Source organism: Babylonia areolata, chromosome 2 (genome assembly GCF_041734735.1).
Source record: "Babylonia areolata isolate BAREFJ2019XMU chromosome 2, ASM4173473v1, whole genome shotgun sequence".
Classification (NCBI taxonomy): Eukaryota; Metazoa; Mollusca; class Gastropoda; order Neogastropoda; family Buccinidae; genus Babylonia; species Babylonia areolata.
Genome location: NC_134877.1, coordinates 46899144 through 46924208, shown reverse-complemented (window position 1 = coordinate 46924208; position 25065 = coordinate 46899144). Strand labels below are relative to the sequence as shown.

Genomic DNA, 25065 nt, shown 5'->3' with positions numbered 1-25065 from the left:
CACACAGAAAGAGAGAGAGGGAGAGAGAGAAATTAAATAGGGATAAGGGTAGGAAAGAGCTGAGAAGGCAAATGATTTGGAAACAAATTAAAAACAAAACAAATTAAAGACCTGGGAAGGCAACTGTTGCTGGTTTGTTTGTTTTTTTAAAATAATTTGGAAATACATTAAAAACAAAACAAATTAAAATGTGAATGAAGATACACTGATGTTTGTATCCATGTACAGCAGTTTTTACAGAGCTAGTTTCTGTTGCGTTTACACTCATTTCTTATACAAGATATCAAAATCAACGCTACTTTGGTACAAGCACTATGGACAGCCAAAGTACAAATGAACATTCATCATTAACTTGAACATATGGCATTTCCTCTGCCTCTGTATATGTTGTATATATGTACAAAAAATGTACCAGCTGTGCCCAAAACCCTAAATATAGTGGTTTGTTTGACCAGGTCAAATGCCTTCCAAAGGTCAATAAACATAACAAAGAGAATTGCCTCCCTTCTTTGACAATGCTATTAATGTTTCTGTGCAGTAACCAACGGCAAGTACTACCTGGCTTTTCTGACAAACATTCAAGTTCCATAAATTGTATTTAAAAAAACATAAATAAATAAAAAATAAAGTCTCATGAAATATCCACAAATGTAGGTAATTATGAAAGAAGCCATGGCAACAAAAGGGTTGTCCCTGGTAAAATTCTGTTGAATGGGAAGAAAAAGTGCTTTCATAGTAAAACAAATTCACTTATACTGGTTGCAGACAGAAAAAAAAACGAGACAAAAAATTGCATGGTGCAGCCACAATAAATCCATCTTCGTTTTCAGATATTGTCTTATGGTCTTCAACATAAATGTGTTGTTATTTTCTACAGGAGTTTAGTGACCCATAACATGACTATGATCTGTGTTTGTAAATGTGCTGTATATTATTTTCAGCAGCAGTGTATAACCCAAAACAGTACTATGATGTGTGTCTGTGTGTGCACAGAGTAATAAGTATAGCAGAAGCAGTAATAATCAAAACAATAGCAATGCTTACAAGCAGATAAACCAGAATAGTCTTTTGCTGCAATACAAGATGGAAAGATGGTGGACAACTTGGTTCCCCCTCTGACCCCCCCAGCCCCAGGTTCCCACTCTCCCACCACCAACCCCACAAAAGTGGTACTGTACATGAGTAAGCAGAACAAGAATGTGGAAAGAGTATCAACAAGTGAAGAATTTTCTGCCCCATGAAACAGCTGACAAATGACTAACAGTTCATTCACTCCCACTGACTATGCTGAAGGACAAAGGTACGAGTGTGTCAATGATCACACAGTGACTCCAGGGCTGACCGACAGACAGCCTGGCCATGTTAGCTGATCAGCCTGGAATGAGCTGAACAACAGCTGGCCTGCAGCAGTTTATATTTCAAAAACAAACAAAAAAATGTTCATCATTTTCAAATTGTCAAGTGCCTATTTGTACGAATCCACTCTCAGCAGAAAAGTGCACCAAATTGTCAATAATTCCACTCATGCCTTCCATAAACATACTTCTGGAAGATGATATAAAATACCACTAAAAAAAAAAAAATGTGTATCTAAAAATCATGTGTCACTTTCACATAATGTTTTTATTCCGTTGCTGTGATGACGGGTGTTTTTCTTGCTTTTTTGTATAGGTGCATGGGTGTGCAGACATGAAACAGGTGTTGACTGTCAGTTCAAACTGCATCCAGTCATTCCCAGTGACTGTGCAGAAGGAATTTAGATACACACAGACAGTCCATGATCAGATATTTACTCTAGCTGGCCAATAACAGCCTGGCTGTGTCAGCTGGTCAGCCTAGAAAGATATGGACAATAGCAGGCCTGGATCAGTTTCAGTTTCACCAAGAGAATAATTAATCATTGTGGCATGTGGAATAATAGATTTGCCAAACCACATGTGTACTTTAACTTGTGTCAGAATGAATCTAATCAACACTCTGAAATTCACAAACCTCTACAGAAATAGCCAGCTACACACACACAAACAAGCATGCACAAACAAGAAAACATCATTTGTGTGTTTAACAGCATCCACACAAAGTGGTTCAAAGCTAAGTATAAACATCATCAGGTCTTCAACAGATCCTAAATCTGTGCATGTACATGCACAAGCTTGCATGCAAACTCAGTTTCAGTTTCAGTAGCTCAAGGAGGCGTCACTGCGTTCGGACATGCAAACTAACATTCACAAGTGCACACACACACACACACACGCACACAAGCACATGACAGGGTTCCCATCATCAAAACCTGTTTACTTTTACTTTTAGTCCTTACGAACTGGAAAAACAAAAACTTTTATCAGATCCAAAATGGTTCAGTTTTTATGAATCCACTCTTAGCAGAAAAGCACACCGAATATTCTGTGATTCCACTCACCCACATTTGCCTTTTAGAAGATGATGTCAAACACCACTTGCAAAGAAAAATGTACATAAAAAATAATTTGCTCTTTCTGCTGCTGCTGCGATAGATTATGCTCTTAAAGATGTTTTTATTCAACTGCCTGTGATTTGTTAATTGCTCTGATGATAGGTTTTCACGCGTGCATGAGTGTGTGTGCAACAGTTTGCATTTCACACAATAAGCTTTTCACTCTATATGGTTTTGTGCAGAAAGCCACGAAGGATGACATGATTTTTCTCCAATTTGGAAATATGAAGTCAACAACAGAACGATTACTTTTTATCATAGAAACAACTCTCACAGCATTTTTACATACAGACAAAACACTTGAGTACTTTTACTTTTTAATACTACTTTCAAACACTTCAGACATCAAGCTTTTCTATCGAAAAAAAACAAAAACAATAATGAATAAAAAAAATTTTTTTTTTTTTTAAATAGGAGAGATTGGGGGACCTGTACAACAAGAAAAAAGAAAATCCTGCTCTTAAATGAAATCAACAAAAAAAATTGTTTGAAACTCTGTTCGTGTGTGTGTGTGTGTGAGCGTACGCAAGTGCCTGTGCATGTGTGCATGCATGTATGCATCTTCGCTCGTGTGTGTGCAGTTGTGTTTGAGTGTGTATCTGTTGTGCACTTATGTGTACACAATTTCTTGATTCACATTTATACAATGAGAGAAAATTCTATATAAAAAAAAAACACAAAAAAACACCTGAATACTGTTTCAAAGATTCCCCAACATTCTGATCTTACTAAATAACAACAGTAAAAACAAAATACATGTAAACTATCTCTAACAATATGCAAGCACCTTTTCATATTCCTAAATAATTCCAACCATCAAAAAATGAAAATAAATTTTAAAAATGTTTTTAAGTTTTATCAGAATGCCAGAATTGCACTATATAACTTTCCATCCTCTGTCCACAAGACACTGCAGCGAATCCTTTTCAGCAACTAGCATGAGTTGCAGAAAATGACCATGAAACTGCCGACATCCTGCCTGTGCCACTGTGGAACAAGAGGCAGTCTTCATGGCCTCACACGTGTTTTTTTTGTCTTGGGTGTGATACTGAAGGGACCGAAAGCATTCTCTCAACTTCCAAATATCCCTCTCTGTTGCTAAAAATATTCCTTCCAAGTCTCTTCCGGGGATTTCACGTCTGAATATGTATTTGTGTATACCCAACCACAAGCAAAATTATATTACCAGCAATTAAACTGGAAAATAACCTCAGTATTGTCCTAAATTGGCACAGATTTCTTCACCTGAAACTTTTCCTCCAGTGAAGTATGACTTAGGCCCCGCCTAGTTTTGTTTTGTTTTTTCTTTCAAGCAAATCCCATGCCTGATTATTCCTGTTGATTTTAAAGAAACATAAATGAAAACAAAAACACAGGAGGAAGGGGGGTGTCACCAGTGCTTACATAATTATGTGCTGTGGTGGCCTGGTGATAAAGCATCCACCTAGGAAGTGAGAGAATCTGAGTGCACTGAATCGGATCCTACACTTAGCAGTATTTTCTCACCCTCAACAAGACCTTAAGTGGTGGTCTGGTCTGAGATACTAATCCAGGTCCCGTGTGTAGCTTGCACTTAGTGCACGCAAAACAACCCACAGCGACAAAATGGTTGTCCCTATACAAAATTCTGTAGGAAAATCCACTCTGATAGGAAAACAAATACACTTGCAGGCAGAAGAAAAAGAAGACTAAAAAAAAAAGAGGGTGGTACTGGACTGTAGCAACTCTCTCTCCCTGGGGGCAGTAGCCTAAACTTTGCACAGAGAATTCTGTTGTGACAAAAGAGTAGCACGATTACAATATGTGTCGTTCAAAACCGTATTTTGGTTCACCATCTAAAATGAGTGTTCGCTGAACCAAAAGTTGTATGCTGGAAATGCAGAAATTGCATCTAGCAGCCCATGTTGATCAGAATTTTGTTGTTGTATGATTATCTTCTTCTTCTTCGTTCATGGGCTGCAACTCCCACGTTCACTCGTATATACAAGGGTGGGCTTTTACATGTATGACCGTTTTTACCCCGCCATTTTGGCAGCCATACTCTGTTTTCGGGGGTGTGCATGCTGGGTATGTTGTCTCTATAACCCACAGAACACTGACATGGATTACAGGATCTTTAACATGCGTATTTGATCTTCTGCTTGTGTATACACACAAAAGGGGTTCAGGCACAAGCAGGTCTGCACACATGTTGACCTGAGAGATTGGGAAAAATCTCCACCCTTTACCCACCAGGTGCCATTACCGAGATTCAAACACGAGACCCTCAGATTGCAAGTTCAATGCTTTAACCACTCGGCTATTGCGCCTGTCGTACGATTATGATACTGATATGTCAAAATTCAAAATTTCCTGGTGTTTATCACAACTTTCTGACTTTGATAAATCGAAACAAATATTAAACACAAAAAATTTCAATAATCACCTATGTCAGGATTACTTTCTTTCAACATCTGAATGACTGTAGACAATGTCCAAACTGTAAAGTTTATCCAGATTATAGTTTTTTGCTCACCGTCAAAAAACAATTTTTTGTGGTCTGTTAAAACGTTATGCTGATAGACAAATTGTTATTTCACTTATATCCACACAACTTTGTTGTATGTACATATCTGTCAAACTTTTAACCTACTCCCATCTTTTTAGTGACTTCACCACTCAGATACTTAAAAACAAAAGCAAATGTTGCATGCTGAATCATGATATTCCCATAGTGTCAGATGGCAAATGACATGTCGTTAACTGGAATTTTCAACCTATTCATTACAACCCTCTCTAGAATATTCTCATGAAATAAACACATCAATGGTTGGTGTCATTCTGTGTGGTTTGTCTAGGAAGGAAATCTTGTTCCTAAAAATATGTTCAATCTAAACACACTTACCATGACCCACAATGCATATTCTGGAAAGGGTCTAATTACTGCCTTGTCTTGTCTATAATCCTGTGGTAATCCCTATACAGGGCAACAATCCACAATAGGGGGGTGCGCTCTAGATGACTGATGTCTGTGTACGACCGTTAAGCCCCCTAGTTCAGCCAGGGAAACCCAGGCCCCACACAGAATCAGTCAAAAAAACCAACCAAACAAACAAAAAACAAAAAAAAAAACTACTACCCTGCTTAGGGAGCTAGCGAACTCCCTTAGTATATCACCTCTGTCCGGACAGCCTGTGCTGCACCCTCTTTTTCAAGCAGCCATCTTGCTTCCTACACCTGTGCTTTTTTGAGTGTCTGTGTTTTTCTGTTGTTGTTTTTTTTTCTTCCCCCCACCCCCCTCTATTGTTTCACTGACTCTCTATTGTTGCATGTTGTTGTGTGTGTCTTCCAACAGGGCACAATATTGCATCGCTGGCTAGGGCGACTGGGCCAAAACTAAGCCCAGATTGCACTCAATCTACGGACATGCAGGTCTCACATTCTCAGGCACTAACAACAAGTGCTTTTCCTCTTCCACCCTTCTCCCCTATCAACATCTGCCCACCATCACCTCCTATACCACTTCCAACATGGTCTTCAACCAAACTTCCTGCACAGGTTGATCAACATTTTACTCACTTCTTCAACTGATATTAGCCAAAATATTTCCAGAGAAAAAAAAAATTAAAAGTTGACCACTGACACACACACACATACATGCATACATACACAAAGACAACTGCATCAGAGTCATTATATTGACTCTCATTGTTTACACACATGAGCCAAAAACAAGTCAAGCATTGTCAACTTTATTATTTCTCAAGAAACATTATCATCATGTCCACACCTGAAAATGGAATATGGCTGCACACGTGGTGGAGTAAAAAGTCATAAAAGCCCACTCATACATACGAGTGAGCGAGAGAGTTGCAGCCCTCGAACACAGAAGAAGAAAAATGTCATTACATCCATTATGGTACAAGAACTGGACCTCATGAACTCGTTCTTTCACGAAGCAAAACTGGCATCTGTCATTGTCATCCTCATGGTCGTCATCATGGTCCCTGACGAAGGTGAGAAAGATGATGGAGTGGAGGGTGCCCCGGAGATGGATCACTCATCACCACGCACCTTCCGCTTCTTCACCTTCCCACCCTCCACGGACTGTTCCACAGAACTGCGCCGCTTCTTTGGGTCGTCCTCCTGGAAAAAAGTTAAGAGGTAAGCTGCTATTCCACAGGGTTGCCATGGATGTGACCAAACAAAAAAATTCCATACACAGACACACGTACACACACAGAAGTACACACATAAAGTCTCCTCAAATCACCTTGTATGAAAAGACTAACTTGAAGTACAGCAACTACAACACACAGTGTTGGCCTAGTGGTAACACGTTCGCTTGGGAAGTGAGATAATCTGAGCGCACTGATTCAAATCCCACAGTCGCCAGTATTTTCTCCCCCTCCACTAGAACTGGAGTGGTGGTCTAGACACTAGTCACTCAGAAGAGACGATAAACCAAGGTCCCATGTGCAGCATGCACTTAGCGCTTGTAAAAGAACCTATAAAGGGTTGTCCCTGGTAAAATTCTGTAGAAAAATCCACTTTGACAGGCACACAAAAAAACTGCAGACAGGAAAAAAAATTGTTTTAATGTAAAAAAAAAGAAAAAAAAAAAAGGGTGGCACTGACAGTGTAGTGACACATTCTCCTTGGGGACAGCAGCCCAGATTTTATACAGAGAAATCTGTTGTGACAAAAAAGTAATACAACACATTCTACATTCAGATCTTTTCTTTTTCCTTTTCTTAAAAAAACAACAACAGCAACAAAAAACAAAAAATTAAAGTAAGGAACCCACACATGAACAAACAAAACCAGTTTCTGACCTTGTCGGAAGCTTCTGCCCGACGACTAGGGCGCAGCACCTTTGTTTCCGATGACTGGACCATCAGCTGGGTGCTGACGTATTGCTGCACAACCCACGGGAAAAATAATTAACAACAACTAACTGTGGCTTAAACAGCTTTTTTTTTTTTTTTATCTGGAATGCGTCATTATACACAGTAACAGATATATATATATATATATATATATATATACAAGACAAGAAAATAACAAAGGGATAGTTTGCCTCCGCTACCTGTGCTCTGATTTGGGGCATTTGTATGCTTATCAGTAAGAATAAATAGGTAAACCTATACATTTTTGGAAAGTAGAGTGAATGAAGAATCAGATAAAAGTAAGAAAAAGGCTGTACCTTGTAAGTAGTTGGAGATATTCCACAGGATATAAACAACAAATTTTGCAAACTTGTTTTCCAAAAACGTCAACCACAATGTTTATAGGTATTTTCACATCTTTTACAGAGTCAAAATCTCAAAATTGGCATTAAACTGTGCAGAAAATGTTCTGGCTGCAGAATCATGAAATGAATATAACTGAAACAATGAAATAATAAGCACTGTATTATTTGTTTGAGACACACCCACCGACGCCACGCACGCGCACATCTACAATACTTTATGCAATCACAGGCAAAAACAGAAATAAATGTTTTCTTTTAGCTCATGTTGCTTTCAAAAGCAGCAAGAATGCTTTAAATCCAAATAATTTCCAGTTTTCTAGCTTGATTTGGTCAAGAAATCGCAATAGACCCATGCCTAACCCACTTTACCACCCCTCCCCACCCCCATCACCCACCCCCCAGTTTTTGTGACAGGAGACACAAAACTGAATGAACAACAAGCAAGCCAGCATGCCCAAGTGTCAAAATAACAAAGCCGTTTTCACCAGAATCCCTGTCAGCAAATGAATCATCACTAGTGACAAGGTCACTCATTTCCTGAGCTTTGTCAACTTCAGTGTCACTCATTGTTTACAAAAAATACGAAGATCTGGACTTATAAACTCGGTCAAAGTTTGTGCAAACGCAAGCAGGGAGGCAGTAACACCAGAACGAGGCAGTTTTACGAAGGCTGCCGAGCATAGCCGTACGATGTCGGACCTTATGTAAACAGAGCCACGATCGTGGCCCATCGCACTTTACCGGGAAAGCCACGATCGTGGCTCATCGCGCTCTCCGGGTTAAACCTTAACAGATCTGTTACTTCAAACAGCAGTGAGGTAATCAATCACTGTCAAACTGAGTAAAAGACAAATATAATACTTTCATCCTAACCTTTCTTTTTCTCCCTTAACAAATTGAATTTCTTAACCCCCCTTCAGCCCTTTAAGGTCTTCTGCCTGTGCAACGCTTCCAGCCTGGCATGTTTTGGCCTGGCTGCATTAACAGGGAGAAGTTGTTCATTTCAGGCACAAATTTATAGCAACCGCTCAACCAATAGCTACAAAATGATTAACAAACAATAAAGAGTGGTAACTCTATCCATTCACAAGGTACACAACTTCAAGTCAATGCTGCTTACACTACCGATTCAGCTAGCACACAGGTAAAATAAAAGGTACACTGGAATAAACCCAGACACTTCCTCAAAAAGGAAACACCGGGCCTGTCCTCATACTGATCATTTGACATGTGCACACAGCAGCAAAGACAGAAGAAATGTGCAAACACAAACTAGCTTTTATTCAAGATTGGCATAACCTCTTTAATCCTGAACAAGCCACACAGAACACATGGACAATACAGAACAAACACATGGTTGCCTCAGTGCTTTATCAACTTGAAATTAACAAACAATGAGGCCAGGATATGAAATGATTAACAGTAAAGGGTGGTAACTCTATCCATTCACAAGGTACACAACTTCAAGTCAGTGCTGCTTATACTGCTTCCTTTTTGAGGAAGTGTCTGGGTTTGTTCCAATGTACCTTTTATTTACCTGTGTGCTAGTTGAATCAGTAGCGTAAGCAGCACTGACTTGAAGTTGTGTATCTTGTGAATGGATAGAGTTACCACTCTTTACTGTTTGTTAATCATTTCATATTCTGGCCTCATTATTAGTTAATTTCAATAGCTACAATACTTCACTTTATGACTGAAATATAATTTTGACACAAGTTGCTGAAGCCTCATGACAAGGGATTATATAGTTTACTTGTAACTTTACATTAAAAACAGATATAGTAAAATGTCAGCTTCTGTCAATGTTGGAAGGTTGTGGGCTATCTTCTCGATTCAAACATCCACCACTTTGTCCAGTCCGTTTGCTAATTTCATCTCCTTCACTTTCCCAAGAATTATCAGATGAATCATAAGTCAAATTTTGTCATTATCTGGGTTCAATTCGCTGCAACAGTCCACCATAATTTCATTGAGCACTTACTGTGCAGTGAGCCTTTAACATTTTATCATGCTGATGTGGAAAATCAGATAAAAATCACACTAATCGTTCGATTTTAGGAGCAAAACTTCGCGACCCAGTGAGGAAGGAAGTTAAGTTCGAGTTTCTTTCCTTAACTAGCAGTTTAATGTATAATAATAAGCTGACAAACCGGTTTAAGTGAATAAAATCAATTCAACCAAACGCACTAAGCAGACAACTGCAAGCAGCCTGAGCCAAGTTCAGGATAGAAACCAGCCACATACTGGCCATAGCTTGCATCAAACTGACACAGCACACCCTATAATGCTAAGCAATCAACCAAAATTAAAAGCTGATTAATAAATAAATAAATAAATAAAATAAAAAAAGCACTGTGGTCTGACCTCAATCTGCTCCATGACGTCATCATACATCTTCTTGGCCATCTCGTAGACCTTGTGGTTGGAGCTGTTGTACATGATGGCATTGGTGAACATCAGCATCATGTCCCGCTGGAACTCGGCTGTTGTGCGGATGGCGCCACTCTCTATGTTCTTCTTGATCGTCTGCATGTCCATCGGCCTGCAGACACACCAAGGGAGTCATTTTCTGGACTGTGCAGGGAAGGAATAAATGGAAAAAGAAAGAAAGAAAGGAAGCTATAATATAAAAGCCACAGCTGCAACAGGTGCTACGGCTGAGTGGTTTAAGAACTGGACTTTCAATCTGAGGGTCCCAGGTTCAAATCTCAGTCACGGCACCTGGACGGTAAAGGGTGGAGATTTTTCTGATCTCCTTGGTCAACAGATGTGTAGACCTGCTAATGCCGGAACCCCCTTCGTGTATATGCATGCAGAAGATCAAACACACATGTTAAAGATCCCATAATCCATGTCAGTGTTTGGTAGGTTATGGAAACAAGAACATACCCACATACACCCACCCTATCCCCCCAAAACAGAGTATGATTGCCTACATGGCAGGGTTAAAACAGTCATACATGAAAAAGCCCACTCGTACATTAGAGTGAACAAGGAAGTCACAAAAAAATTTGTTAATTTTTTTTTTTTAAAGGCATAGCTGCCAAACTTGCAGAATCTAAATTAGCAGTCTTTCTTGGAGGGTCGGCTTTTTTCAGGATGGTGCATAGCTGAAGCATTTTTCAAGTTTTGACAAGTGAACTCTTTCCAGCTCCTGAAAAACAGAGGGGACTTGGAAAGAAAGGAGGGAGGGAGAAGGGAGGGGCATTACACCCTAAAAGAGAGGGAAGGTGGGAGAGAAAGGTGTGGGGGATCACAGGGGGTGGGGGTGGGGGGGGGCACAGAATAACATCAAGGTGAAATAATCTATGTTGAAAACAAATGCACAAAACATCAAATTAATTGTCCATCAGAGAGGAGACATAACGAGTGAGCACGATGTGGCACTGTGTGGTCCACTGGTCTAACAGCAAATAAGAACCAGAGCAGGGTGAATTTGAGGGGTGTGAGGGTAGCGGCTGGGGTGGGGTTGGGGGGTTGTCAGCTGAGACATCAGAGGCAGGATTAACATTTTTGTTCTTCCTCACCTGTAAATAAAATTTTTCAAAGCACAAAAATGCTTTGTTGTTAGACTTTCCATCCATAAAGATCACAGAAAATTTGCAATTGTCGGTAGGTATGCCATGGCACAGGAGTTTCAGAATGTATTTAGAAAACCAAAACAAGAAGCAGGGTGGGAGGGAAAGAAGAAGTAAAAAGACAGAAAGAAACTGTAAATAAGAAAGAGAAAAAAACACAAAGTAGAAAATAAATCAAGGCAATGTCATGTCCCAAGTGTTATAAAAATGCCAAACCAAAATTTTATTTCACAGTTAGTTAGTTACTTACTTAGTTACTTAATTAGTTACTTACTTAAAGACTTTAAGAATACACTGCAGTCACAGTAAAAAAATAAAATAAAGAAAGAAATTTTAAAAAATCAAGATGAAGCAGAATGACAGAATAGTGATGCTTACAGAAACCCTAACAGTAAACATAATGATCTCCCATGAAGGAAAATAGATACTCGCAAAACAGACCTATTAGATAACAGTTATGATGACAATAACATTATCACAAATACAAACATGACAGTCATACAATAACAATATGAAGCAACCCCGCAAAATTTCACTTACCTATGGACAACGTTATGGTAGCCAGGTGCAATGTCGTTTGTCACAGGATGAAGGAACACATTGGCATCTCTACAACAAACAAAATAAAATCATCCATAAACCCTAAAAATCTCATCTGCTTCAGAGTTTGTGGCAAATGTAAGCTTCTATTGGTGGTTATAATTCTTAGTGGAAACCAGTACATTGTTTTTAGTGGTGTTGAGATTTGGGATGTGTGTGATGGTGTCTTTCTTCTTCTGCTGTGTTCATGGGCTGTTATCTCCCAAATTCATTCATATGTCCAAGTTGACATTTACATATATGACCTTGTTTACTCCACCATGTAGGCAGCCATACTCCTTTTTCTTGGGTGTGCATGCTGGGTATCTTCTTGTTCCATAATCCACTGAACCCTGACATTGATTACAGGGCCTTTAACATGTGTATTTTATCTTCTGCATGCATACACACATGAAGGGGTTCAGGCACTAGCACGTCTGCATGTATGTTGACTTGGGAGATCAGAAAAATCTCCAACCTTAACCCAACAGGTGCAAAGAAACCAGGGATTGAATCCAGGAAAAAATCAGGCGAGCATCCAGCACTCTAACCATTCGCCCACCACAAACATCAGACATTTGTTTTTATTTCCTTGGGTGATGGGTATGCGCGAGTGTGTGGTATGTGAGCATGTGTAAGTATGTGTGCAAGCATTCATGTGTGTGTGCATGTGTGTGCTGTGTGTGTGCGTGTGCGTGCATGCGTTTGTGTGTGTGTGTAAGCTGTTTCACACAAGATATTTATTACATTACTGTCCATAAGAATACTCAATACTGGATTGTTATAATCAATCGCATTTGTGATAATAACAGCACAAGTCAAAAACATCTCTTGATGAGATTTTAACATAGTTATGTATGAATTTTTTCCTCCTGAGGATAATAAGTTACAAAAAGCCAATATTCTGCAATTAGTTGGGTTATGTGGCCATATTATTCTTGTTACTGCTATTTAAAACTTTTTACCCCACACCATTCATACAACCTTAGTAATTCCAGTTATAGATATTCATATATATCTGAGAGACATACTTCATGTATTTTGTCCATCACACGCACGCACGCACGCACGCACACAAACATACATACATACATACATACATACATATATATATATATATATATACACACACACACACACACACACGCACACACATGCACTCACACACACACACACAGACGCTCTCTCTCACCGTCTCTTTCACACACGCGCGCGCACACGCATGCACGCACACACACACACACAGAACATAAGATTCCAAGCACAATGATGATACAAATTAAGAATTCAATTTTTTTTTGTTAAATGAATCAAACACACACACACATACACACACAAACAATAAATCAAACTGTTTGCTTACTTGTGATTTGCAGCTGCTCTCCACACCAGCATGATGGACTTCTTCCACGCTTTGTGTGCCTTCTCATCCTCTGTGTCACTTCTGTGCAACACACACATGCGCACACAAACACACACACACACACATTCACACAAACACCACTTTTTTTTTTTAAACCAATCATACTGTTCAGCATTGCATCAGAATTCTCTTCACTCCTGAAGATCTGTCATGTAAGATTCAAACCAGCATGGCTGGTCTGATTCACCCAATATTTTTGAAACAAAGTAAAATCAATGGAAATAAACTCCCCATCCCCACTACCCCGAAAAAAAAAAGAAAAGTTTCAGAATATCATTCTGGTTCATGATACAGGTAAAAAAAAAAATTTTAAAAAATTTTTTTAAAAGTTTATAAAAATCAAATCAATGCTCAGTAATTTACAAATTGTATTTACAGTACTCTGGAAGCCTGCTGGAAATATGTATGCTCCCTCTACAGAAAACAGTAAATGTAGTATTAACCCCATTAACTGCTAAACCCTGGTGAAATGAGATCAGCATGGCCGTTAGTGCATTCTGTATAGATATCATGGGTGCCACTGATTTCACTGAACAAAAGTAATACAATCCCAGAGGAAGAAATTCAGATTAAAGAATGGTCACTGTAACCCTAACCTGTCGGCTCTTGTCTTATTTCAATGAGGTGACAGCCCCTCCCTGACAATCGTACTCATCAGCAGTTGAGTTAAGGGGTAAAGTAGACACACAACACTCAGTAACACATAGCCATTCACATATGCACATGTGAACGCACACACACACATAAACACACACACACAATCACTTAATCCAATCAAGCACTGGGAAACTTTACTCCACAAAACACTTCTTACTTCCAGATATGTGGCAAAAGCACCCAGAGGTAAATACTCTTAAATGCATTCGTTAATGTAATCACAAGCATTCCCTCTCTTTCATCCACCTCCTCTCATCTTTCCTTCTAATAACACTTCCAGTGAACAGACATTTAACTGAAGAAGATCACTTACATCCCCACAGAAGCAGGACTGTTGGGAACGGATTCAGTGAAAGCTGACACAGCCAGAGAGGAAGGCTGCATGGTGAGGTGTGACAGAATATCGTCAGCATCGCGGGGCAGGTCATCATCTGTGAACTCTGCCTCGCTGTGTTTGGAGCTGGCGTCATCCTTTTCCTGTTGCAACACAAACTGATCAACACACCTATGTTATTGGATCACTGACCTTATTTAGAGAGGAGGTGGGTGGAGGCAGGGAGGGGGAGGTAGCGGAGGGGGGTGCGGGGTGGGCATGTGCGTGTGTGTGTGTGTGTGTGTGTGTGAGTATGTGACTGTGTGTGTGTATAAATAAGAGTGAGTGTGTGAGAGCGTGTGTGAGTGACAGTGTGTGTGTGTGTGTGTGTGTGTGTGTGTGTGTGCGCGCGCACACACATGAGTGTCTGTGTGAGACTCTGTGTGTGTGTGAGACTGTATGTGTGTAAGAGAGGGGTGTATCCGGGTATGTGCATGCACATCTGTGTGCTGAGCAAAACAATTTCTCTTATATTCTATTTGAAAGGTGAGAATGGACAAAGATTTTACTGTATTCCATTGTCTGCTTATTACATTTCCTTCAGTCTGCATGAATTTTTCATTTACATTCACACATACACATCTCAGTATACGCATTTCAAACTACATGCTTAGTCACTCATACATAAAAACAGAAATAAAAAACCCACAAACATGCGAAAATTCACACTTGTAAATGTGAACATATACCTTTTCTTCCCACAGCCAACACAACCAAACATGTACACACTTCTGCATATACCTTTTTCCTCCCACAGTAACAGTAGATTTACAGCAGACCAAACACATACGCATTTTTTAACATCAAACATGTACGCATTCTTAGACAGACAACCTACAGCTGTGGTCTTCCGCGTCACTCTCTGGCTTGGTCGGCCTCGAGATCCCCGGCCTGTCAGAACAGACCAAAAAGAAGACAACAGAAATCAGAACAGTGTGTCTGCATTGCGCTTCCAGACCTTCATTATTCATCATATCATCATGATCATCACTGGACATAAGAAAAATTACATGATATCATAATTATCATTTGAACTGAAGACAAAGGCAGACAACGACAAACGACGGAGAAAAGGCAATGATGACACTGAAAAAATACTTATTGTCATTATATTTCGAACACAAACTAAAAATATCAACATCATCATGATGAGTTTTTTAGCTGAAGACAAAAGAGAAGAGACAATGATGAGTGAAAATAACTATACACATGTGCATTGCATATACAATATATAACCTCCGCTAGCAAAGCTTTCAAACAGTACAGATGTGGAAAAAACAGTTCCAACAATGCACAGAGATCATACAAACAATGAGGCCAGGAAACGATATGACCAACAAATAGTAAAGGGTGGTAACTCTCTCCATTACACAAGGTACACAACTTCAAGTCAGTGATGCTTACGCTACCGATTCAGCTAGCACACAGCTAAATAAAAGGTACAATGGAACAAACCCAGACACTTCCTCAAAAAGGAAGTGCCGGGCCTGTCATACCAATTATTTGACATGTGTACACAGCAGCAAAGACAGAAGAAATGTGCAAACACAAATAAGCTTTTATTCAAGACTGGCATAGCCTCTTTAATCCTGAACAAGCCACACAGAACACGTGGACAATACAGAACAAACACATGGTTGCCTCGGTTGTTTATCCACTGGAAATCATACAAACAATGAGGCCAGGAAACGATATGACCAACAAATAGTAAAGGGTGGTAACTCTCTCCATTACACAAGGTACACAACTTCAAGTCAGTGATGCTTACGCTACCGATTCAGCTAGCACACAGGTAAATAAAAGGTACATTGGAACAAACCCAGACACTTCCTCAAAAAGGAAGTGCCGGGCCTGTCCTTATACCAATTATTTGACATGTGCACACAGCAGCAAAGACAGAAGAAATGTGCAAACACAAATAAGCTTTTATTCAAGACTGGCATAGCCTCTTTAATCCTGAACAAGCCACACAGAACATGTGGACAATACAGAACAAACACATGGTTGCCTCGGTAGTTTATCCACTGGAAATCATACAAACAATGAGGCCAGGAAACGATATGACCAACAAATAGTAAAGGGTGGTAACTCTCTCCATTACACAAGGTACACAACTTCAAGTCAGTGATGCTTACGCTACCGATTCAGCTAGCACACAGGATTCAATCTTTTGGATGCAGTTGATGAACATATGTGCCTACCAAAGCCAAAATTTGCCAGTGTCTTAATTTTATCAACGTTCTAGTACCCAGCCCACATATTCAAGTCTTTTTTGTGATCAAAACAGTACCATATTTTGAGAGAAGACATGATGTCCATAAGCATCAACTTTGGCTGATTTTGATAACTGTGAAAACAGTGCATCAGGCATCATTACATTCATAGTCATTACAGATAAATTATCCAAACAAAAACACAAAGCACACAGTAATAATAGTCCAGCATCAGCCCTGTCCTTAAAAATTCACCTGCCCCAAAAATATTCAGCTGGTTAAAAATGTAGTGACAAACATGCAGAACATTAGACACAAACTAGTTTGAGGTCGACAGCCATAGAGACTTGATCTGTCCTTTACTCAACCCCACATCCAGTGACCCCTTCAACCAATACCTCCGGGTCACAAACCTCAACCCTCACCTCTGGAGCATCTTCCAGAGCAGGAATACCTCAGGAGATTGAACCTCAATCCTCAACTCGGGAGTGTCTTCCTGGGTAGCGGGAATACTTACAAAGACTGAACCCCAGCCCTTACTTCTCAAGTGGTAATACCCCTGGACCAGGAATACCAGTGGAGTGGGAAAACCTCTGGAGCCAAAATACCTCTGAACCAGGAATACCTTTGGAATGGGAATACCTCTGGACCAGGAATACCTTTGGAGTGGGAATACCTCCGGAGCGGGATACCTTTGGTGGAGTTGGAATACCTCTGGAGAGGGAATACCTTTGGAATGGGAATATCTCCTGTGCAGGAATACCTTTGGAGTGGGAATACCTCTGAAAGGGGAATACCTCCAGAGTAGGAATATCTTAGGAGTGGAAATACCTTTGGAGTGGGAATACCTCTGGGATGGGAATACCTTTGTAGTGGGGATATCTTTGGAGTGGGAATACCTCTGGAACAGGAATACCTCCAGAGTGGGAATATCTTTGGAGTAGGAATACCTTTTGAGTGGAAATAACTCTGGAATGGGAATACCTTTGGAGTGGGAATACTTCCAGAATGGGAATACCTCTGGGGTAGGAATACCTCTGGAGCAGGAATAACTACTGAGCGGGAATACCTCTGAGTGGGAACACCGTTGGAACGGGAATACCTCCAGCAAGGGAATGTCTTTGGAGTGGGAATACGTTTGGAATGGGAATACCTCTGGAGTGGGAATACCTCCAGAGTGGAATTACCTCTGGAGCAGATATATACCTCTGAAGTGGGAATACCTCTGGAATGGGGGGGAATACCTCCGGAGCGGGAATACTTCTGGAGATCGAACCTCAACCCTTACCTCTGGAGCGTCTTCCTGCGGAGCGGGTGTCGCTGACGTTGGAGAGCACGCTGCTGGCCGGAGAGGGGGGCTCCTCCTTCACCGACACCTCCTCATCCACGTTGATGAAGTTGAAGCTGGGGCCTTCCACATCACTCTTCTCTTCATCCTGAGACTGAAAAGAATGATCGAATGAATGAATGAATGCACGAATGAATCTTTATTTTTCAGTGGTGGAGATATTAGCACACTAGTCAACTTAAATATCTTCCATTGTAATAACACACACACACACGCGCGCGCGCGCATGCGCGCGCTGTTACATTTATATTTACACTCAGTACATGTATAAGAACATAGCAATAAAGCAAAGAAAAGGGAAATAACATATAAGTTCTTAAAGCGAGAGTGAGTAACACACCATACATGAATTTTTTTCCCTTACACACACCTAACACAGCAGATGATACACACATCACACAAATACCTGCATGTACAAATGAATAAATATGCATGTGGATGTTCAATTATGGATATGCTTGCATAGAGATTTAAATTAATAAATTCCTTCCATGTCGCTCTTGTCTTGATAGACACAATATATGATACACTTACTGCACAAACACCCGTATGTAGAAATAAACATTTTTTTGGATGCTAAAATATGAATAAGTTTGCATAGAGACTTGTATGCAACACTGCCTTCCATGCCGCTCTTCTCTCTGTCTTGAGACTGAACACAGTACATGACACACATACCTGTATGAACAAAGCAATAAACATGCATTTGGATGCGCATAAATACATACGCTTACACACAAATACTGCATACACAAATGCCTCACAAGTCGCTCTTCTCTTTGACTTGAGGATGCTCAAATATGGATATGCCTATGTAGTGACTTGCATGGACCAAAGCCCTACATCGTCTTCCACTTTGTCTCGAGAATGAACACAGTTTGCATTATCAATATATGACAGATAGACATGTACGAAAGTATGAATAAAATGAATTTTTTCTCTCTAAAAATCATGTTTAGTCTAACGTACAAAACCAACTCGAACAGGTGTCCGATTCCTCTCCTATGCAAAATACTACTCCACCCAAGAGCATACTCTTCCAAAACTTTTCCAGACCTGGAAATGGTTATCTCATTTTATCGAAGACTTTTCCAGACTTTAATGACTAAGTATGAACCCTGAAGAAAAGTCCAGAACGCTTTCTTTAATTCAACGGGCACAAATCTTTTAACACAGCTTTTCAATCGTCAACCTCACAACCTGCCCCAACATAAAGGAAATTAGGGACACAGGAGGGAGGTGATCTACTTCTGGGAGGTTATCGGCCTTCGTTTCTGTCATTTTCTCCACATAGGTGGGTAGTAGTTTGCACAGGAGAGGAATCAGACCTCTGACGGAGTCTGCACTAGTGTGTCATGGTAAAGTATGTGTAGTTAAATTACTTTTTAAAAACTTTTGTGGTGAAGTAATTACCTCCACCTCGACGTCTGTCACTTGTTCTGGTTTTTGTTCTGGAACCTCCTCCGCCCCCACTTCAGTCTTAATTTCCACATCAACTGGTGGTTTCTGGTCAGACGAGTTTTCGCTGGATGCCATGCTCTCCTGGCTGCTGCCTTCCTCCTTGATTTCTACACCAACAAGACATTTGTCATTACTATTTTCATTGTCACTGTTGTCATGATACTAAGTTCGTTTATTTATTACATTTTTTTAGATCATTCTATGGTTCCTGCAGCAGTAAGACATTTTGGAGCTATTATCATTACCATTACTATCATCATTATCTACAAAGTTAGTTCATTTACATGACAGTAATTATAGAGTATACCACACACACACACACACATACACACACACACACACACACACACACACACAGAAGACTGTGACAAGAAAATGACTACTAATATAATAAACTTTAAATGTTTGTTGTTGTTGTTATTGGTGGTGGAGGTGGAAGAAAGTGTTGTAGTTGTTTTTATTTAGGGATGGGACAGAGAGTAGGAAATGGGGGGCTGACTGTTTTGTTTTGTGCCCCACCCTCACGCTGCTCATCTGAAGTACCCAATACACAGCCATACCCTACCTTATTTCACAGCCCTGTGGCCACAAACCAAGTAAGACCCTGGACTGCTGCTGAGTCTCTCTGATGGGTGTTCAGTGACCCCTTTTTCAACATATTAAGCTGGACACCACTTGACTAAGCCCATGTTCTGACACAAAAGGCTGACATCAGCCACGGCTGACCAAAGTGAAACACACTCTTTAGTAGTACCCCACCTTCTTTAATGCTGACCACTGGTGTGCTCTGCTCTTCTTCAGTCAGGGGCTCTGGGGCCTCACTCTGTAACTCTTCTTTGACTGGGAAACACCACACACACACACATATGTACATGCAACTTATCATGATCCAAAAGCAGTGAAACACACACACACACACACACACACACGCACACACACATATGTACATGCAACTTATTATAATCCCAAAGCATACTTATGATACAGCAATGATTATGTTTCACACACACACACATACACTTATGACTCAGCAAAGATTATGTTTCACACTACGGCACACATACACACACACACATACAAGCAACACATGCAACACATACAAACAAGCACACACCCACACAGGAACAAGCACACACATACATACATACATACATACACTTATAAGCACATTATCATCACCCCAAAACACAGCTCAGATTATGATTAACTTAACCTTTCACTGAAACAGAAAGTATGATGAAAGGAAGCTTTTTCGTTGTGTTCTTGCTTGAATAATCCAAAGAAATCAAGAGGCAAAGAAAAAGAAAAAACAGGAGAGAGGGAGGGAAGGGAAACAGTCTGGGACAGAACTGTTTTACTTAAAAATCCAAAATCAAATATCACTGCACAAAATCATAACAAATCAAAATCAATTCATCCTGAAACCACTCCGTGTTATTCCCCCCGACACTGTGTGCATATACATGCATACAGGGAGAAGGGGAGTGAGGGAAGGGGGCACATGCATATGTCTGTGTGCTTATATTTTGTGTTACTACTTGCTTGCAAGGAAATTCTCCTCATTTCATAAGAACATAATAAAGTCTGAAGTCTGTATAATGGGTCAGCAGACAAAAACAATAACAAAATCATTCGTATATTCTGGACATTAATTCCAATGCGTTTCATTTCCCTGTCTTTTAAAAACTTGTCTTTCATGATTAACAAAACTAAAAATAAAAAAAGATGAATAATACAAGAAAGTGAACAAAACTGAAAAAGGAGATTGTCATGCACCTTGAAATCAATATACGCACAATGATAAAATCAACAAAGTAAAACAGTGTGTTTATGTGTGTGTGTGTGTGCATGCATGCACATGTATTTGTTTGTGTGTGTATGTGAGTGTGTGAGTGTGCGCATGTGTGTGCATGCACTTTCAGATATTACATGCATTCACATGTAAAACCCTTAAACGTTGCATTCTACCAAGTATACACACCTTTTTCAAGGCTCTTCTTTTCTTCTAACATACCAACAACAGTGGTGGAGGCTATTGATACATCATCAGCATCCGACTGCTGACTGTTGACAGAGGCAGAGGGAGTGACCTCGACTGACGGAATGTCTGCAGCAGGTTCCGCTATTGCTGTTGCTGCCTGCCCTCCCTCTTCCGCCTGCTGCTGTTCCTGCTTCATCACCTGTTCCTTCTCCTGTTCATTGTGATCATATTCATCATCATCACTCTTAACATCATCACAAACTTATCCTTACATAGCGCATAATCTTGCATAATGCAGCTCAATGCGCTGAACATACTGCACTCACAATATGCACTATAAACAACCTCATAAACAGCCATCGATACACATACAACCTTTAACACAACCCAACTGTGTGAAAGCTTGGCAAAATGGATATATCGCATTTGTCTTTTTAAATGTTATTATTACCTTACTGAATATTCTCCTTTTTATAATGACTGAAATGTACACATACGTACGCGCGCGCGTGCGCACACGCACGCTCAGCACGCAGGCACACACACGGATGTGAGCACATGCACGCACAAAACGATGCATGCGCACGCACTGAACACAGACACACAGTTGTTACACTCTGAATGATAATGTAATAGTATCTTATCCACATGTTTTTCTTTCTACATAATAAATGATGTGTGCATGGTCATAAGTGAAGGGTGTGTCAGTTGTTGTTTTTTTTTCTCTTTGATTTTTGCTGACGGGCATTTTATTTTAAGTGAGCCTAAAGAAAATTTTCTGTTTTTGGTTGAAGCAGATAATAAAGTATTTTGAATTCAATTGAACTGAATTGAACTGAATTGAACTGAGTTACTGCATGGAATGAAAAGAGAAGGGACCAAACACAAAGCAGATAACAATAATTTTTACAGTATGATTCATGAGGTGAGAGAAAAGACATAGAGAAGGTATGGTCAAGTTCAAAATCAAAGGTGTGATTTTTCAAACATATGCAGCATCAGTTCTTGTGTTAGTATTTCAATGGCAGCAAAATGGATAATCACCCTCACCTGTCCTTATTTTTAATACTTTTTATAACATATAATAATAATAACAAGTACCTATATAGAACTGAATCTAGTGCTAGAGATAAAGCAAAAACGATTACACTCCACCAGTCATTCACAAACAAGCATACTTCTAATTCAGAGGAAGGAAAGATAAAACTTGCACTGGGAACAAGACGTAGACGAGACACCACACAGCCCTGTTTTTCTGCAGGCTGTGACAGGATGACAGATGGATGTTCTGAAGCAGGTGGGAGCACATTTGTTGGGGTTTTTTTTGTTTTTTTGTTTTGTTTTTTTCTTTTGTTTTTTTAATCATACTGGAAAAGACAGGCGGAGAAGATAGAACAGGGCCCTGACCTGTTTGATTTTCTGCAGGTTGTGGCTGGACAGGTGGCTGCTCTGCAGCAGATGGGACAGCAGGGCAAGCGACTGGCTTGACCCGCTCTTGGTGACGGGTGTGGTCTCCCCTGCGGTGGTGACAGTGGGAGTGGTGGGCATGGGGAGGCTGGTGGACACTGGGAGTGGCGACTGTAGACTGTCATCGTCACCTACCTGGATACAAGAGACAAAAGGGGATACATACAAAACTGAGAGACACAGTTATAAAGCTGTGCAATGGCAAAGGCGAACTCTGGTTCTGTCAGAATACCCATCCTTTACACAACCATTGGAAGTTTACAGGCTCGGCATGTTCCCCTGCCATACTGATGTGGAAAAACAAAGAAAATATACTGATATTGACCAATTTCCCCTCCAAATTGACACATAGGGATTCAGGCAGAAATATTGTAAAAGTTAGTTCAATTCTTGTGCAGTTTGTGCCAGGGCATTGCTTGGGCTCAGGGCTGAATGAGTTTATCCATCAGGCACCAATACCAAGATCGAACCCGGACCTTCAGATTGGAAGTAAAATGCTTTATCCATTCTGCCGCTACAACCTGTCAGTAACCTGCCTGAATACAAGAACCAAAAGAGACAAACGTCTAGGGGAAGAGGTTATATAATTGTGTGCAGCAAAGGTGTTCACTAGTCCTGTTAGAGAATGGATCAATCCTCCTCTTTGTTTTTTCTTACTCTCCTGCCTGGATGCAAAAAGAGTCAAAAGGGGATACATTCATACAAGACTGGGTGGAAGGTAATGACAAAGCTAAGCACAGCAAAGGCATACTCCAGTCCCATTAGAGTACGGATGGATCTGTGCTCATCTTTTCCTTTCTTTCTTTCCATCCAACTTTTTCTTCTTTTCTTTTATTTAAAATTTCAATCATAAACTCTGTGTTTCATTCAACTGTTAAAAAAAAAAAAAGAACAAAAAAAAAGAACGCTGTCTTGAAAGTATGAATGTGTATAGTTTTTATTTCATTGACCGTCCATGACTGCGTAGGGCATGCTATTTTTTGGTGTTGTTGAACCATTGGATACATCATTTTCTATCTCTCTCTTCTTCTCACAAACACAAACACACACACATACAAGCACGCACACACACACACACACACACTCTCACACATAAACATACAGTAGAAATTTCAAAAGTGAACGCTGATACCCCATCACTCACAGCAGAGATGTCTGTATTGTCCACCAGGGAATCCTGTGTGTTGTCGTCCACTTCAGACACGTTACTGTGAGAACTAGCCGATGGACAACGGTTCCCTTTAAGCTGACTTAACACTGAAAAATCAACATCACTTTATATAAAAATGATGTGAAGAGCCAGCAAAAAATAAATCAAGTAAATCAACATTCAAAGAAAAAGAACCACTACATGAAACCTCTCAGCTTCATCAATATATCCCTCATGAACTGTTTGAAAATTCTGAAGAATATGACTAAAAAAATGGCTGCTTTGCAGCACAGGATATCAATGTGAACAATTCATTTTTCAATAAGTACTATGGTTTTCATACTATAAGGCAACAGTTTTGGTAACTGTAGCAATTACAGTAGTATCACAACAGGTTGTCCTTTAATCTTCAAATCAATTTTGCAACTGATAAAAACCAAAGTCAAAGTACTTAAAGTTAAAAATGAAAGTTTTCTTTCTTCTTTTATATTACTAAGTAGATGAAGAAACACATGCACGCACACACACACTTTGATGCATGCACACGCTCACAGAGAAAAAACAAACATGCTTGTACAGACAATTCCTACTCCCAAACCCTTATTCCTGTCTTTCCCTTTTTTCTCTCCCTCTTTATTATCAACATTCTTTCAGTTGCACTCTCTCACTCTGTAACTTAGGTTTATATATCTTTGTGTGTCTAGAAGTGTATCTGTGTATGTGTCTTTATGCACCCTTATGCATGTATTGCATGTGTTCTTTTTTTCTCTTTCCATTTTTTTTTAACTGCCACCTGGGAAACATGGACCCCCCAAGCCCCTAAAATAAAATCTATAAAAAACAAAAACAAACCCAAAACAGTACCTGCTGCCCTTGTCTCATACATTTCCTTCAGTTTTCTCTCTTCTTCTTTCTTGACTTCTTCTTGTGCTTCCTTTTTCCTGCCAAAGATAAAACACATTCCAGCATAAAAACATGCAGAATAGCAATATATTCTGCCAAGTTCTTATGTGTATGCATGTGTGTTTGCGCTTGTGTGTTTGCACGCGCGCGCATGTGTGTGTGTGTGTGTGTCTGTATGTTCATCTGTGTGCATGTGTGTGCTTTAACTAAAATGAAAAAAAAAAAA

At 39.9% G+C, this 25065-nt stretch overlaps 1 protein-coding gene across 4 annotated transcripts in view; it reads right to left on the bottom strand.

The window, feature by feature from the left end:
- Positions 1 to 6190: 6190 nt before the first annotated feature.
- Positions 6191 to 25065, bottom strand: part of LOC143302102 (bromodomain-containing protein 8-like) — a 26180-nt gene continuing 7305 nt past the window's right edge. For 2 of the 4 annotated variants that reach the window (XM_076616648.1, XM_076616633.1), the window contains exons 7-20: positions 24801 to 24877; positions 23931 to 24043; positions 22727 to 22921; positions 21320 to 21530; positions 20098 to 20178; positions 19291 to 19445; positions 17818 to 17971; positions 15155 to 15207; positions 14257 to 14435; positions 13227 to 13307; positions 11825 to 11893; positions 10071 to 10248; positions 7288 to 7371; positions 6191 to 6598 (exon numbers count right to left, since the gene is read on the bottom strand). In XM_076616648.1, coding sequence (XP_076472763.1) covers positions 6509 to 6598; positions 7288 to 7371; positions 10071 to 10248; positions 11825 to 11893; positions 13227 to 13307; positions 14257 to 14435; positions 15155 to 15207; positions 17818 to 17971; positions 19291 to 19445; positions 20098 to 20178; positions 21320 to 21530; positions 22727 to 22921; positions 23931 to 24043; positions 24801 to 24877 — 1720 coding nt within the window. In that variant the 3' untranslated portion in view covers positions 6191 to 6508. The remainder of the gene's footprint in view (positions 6599 to 7287; positions 7372 to 10070; positions 10249 to 11824; positions 11894 to 13226; positions 13308 to 14256; positions 14436 to 15154; positions 15208 to 17817; positions 17972 to 19290; positions 19446 to 20097; positions 20179 to 21319; positions 21531 to 22726; positions 22922 to 23930; positions 24044 to 24800; positions 24878 to 25065) is intronic. The other 2 variants (XM_076616640.1, XM_076616656.1) reach the window with 2 other exon arrangements.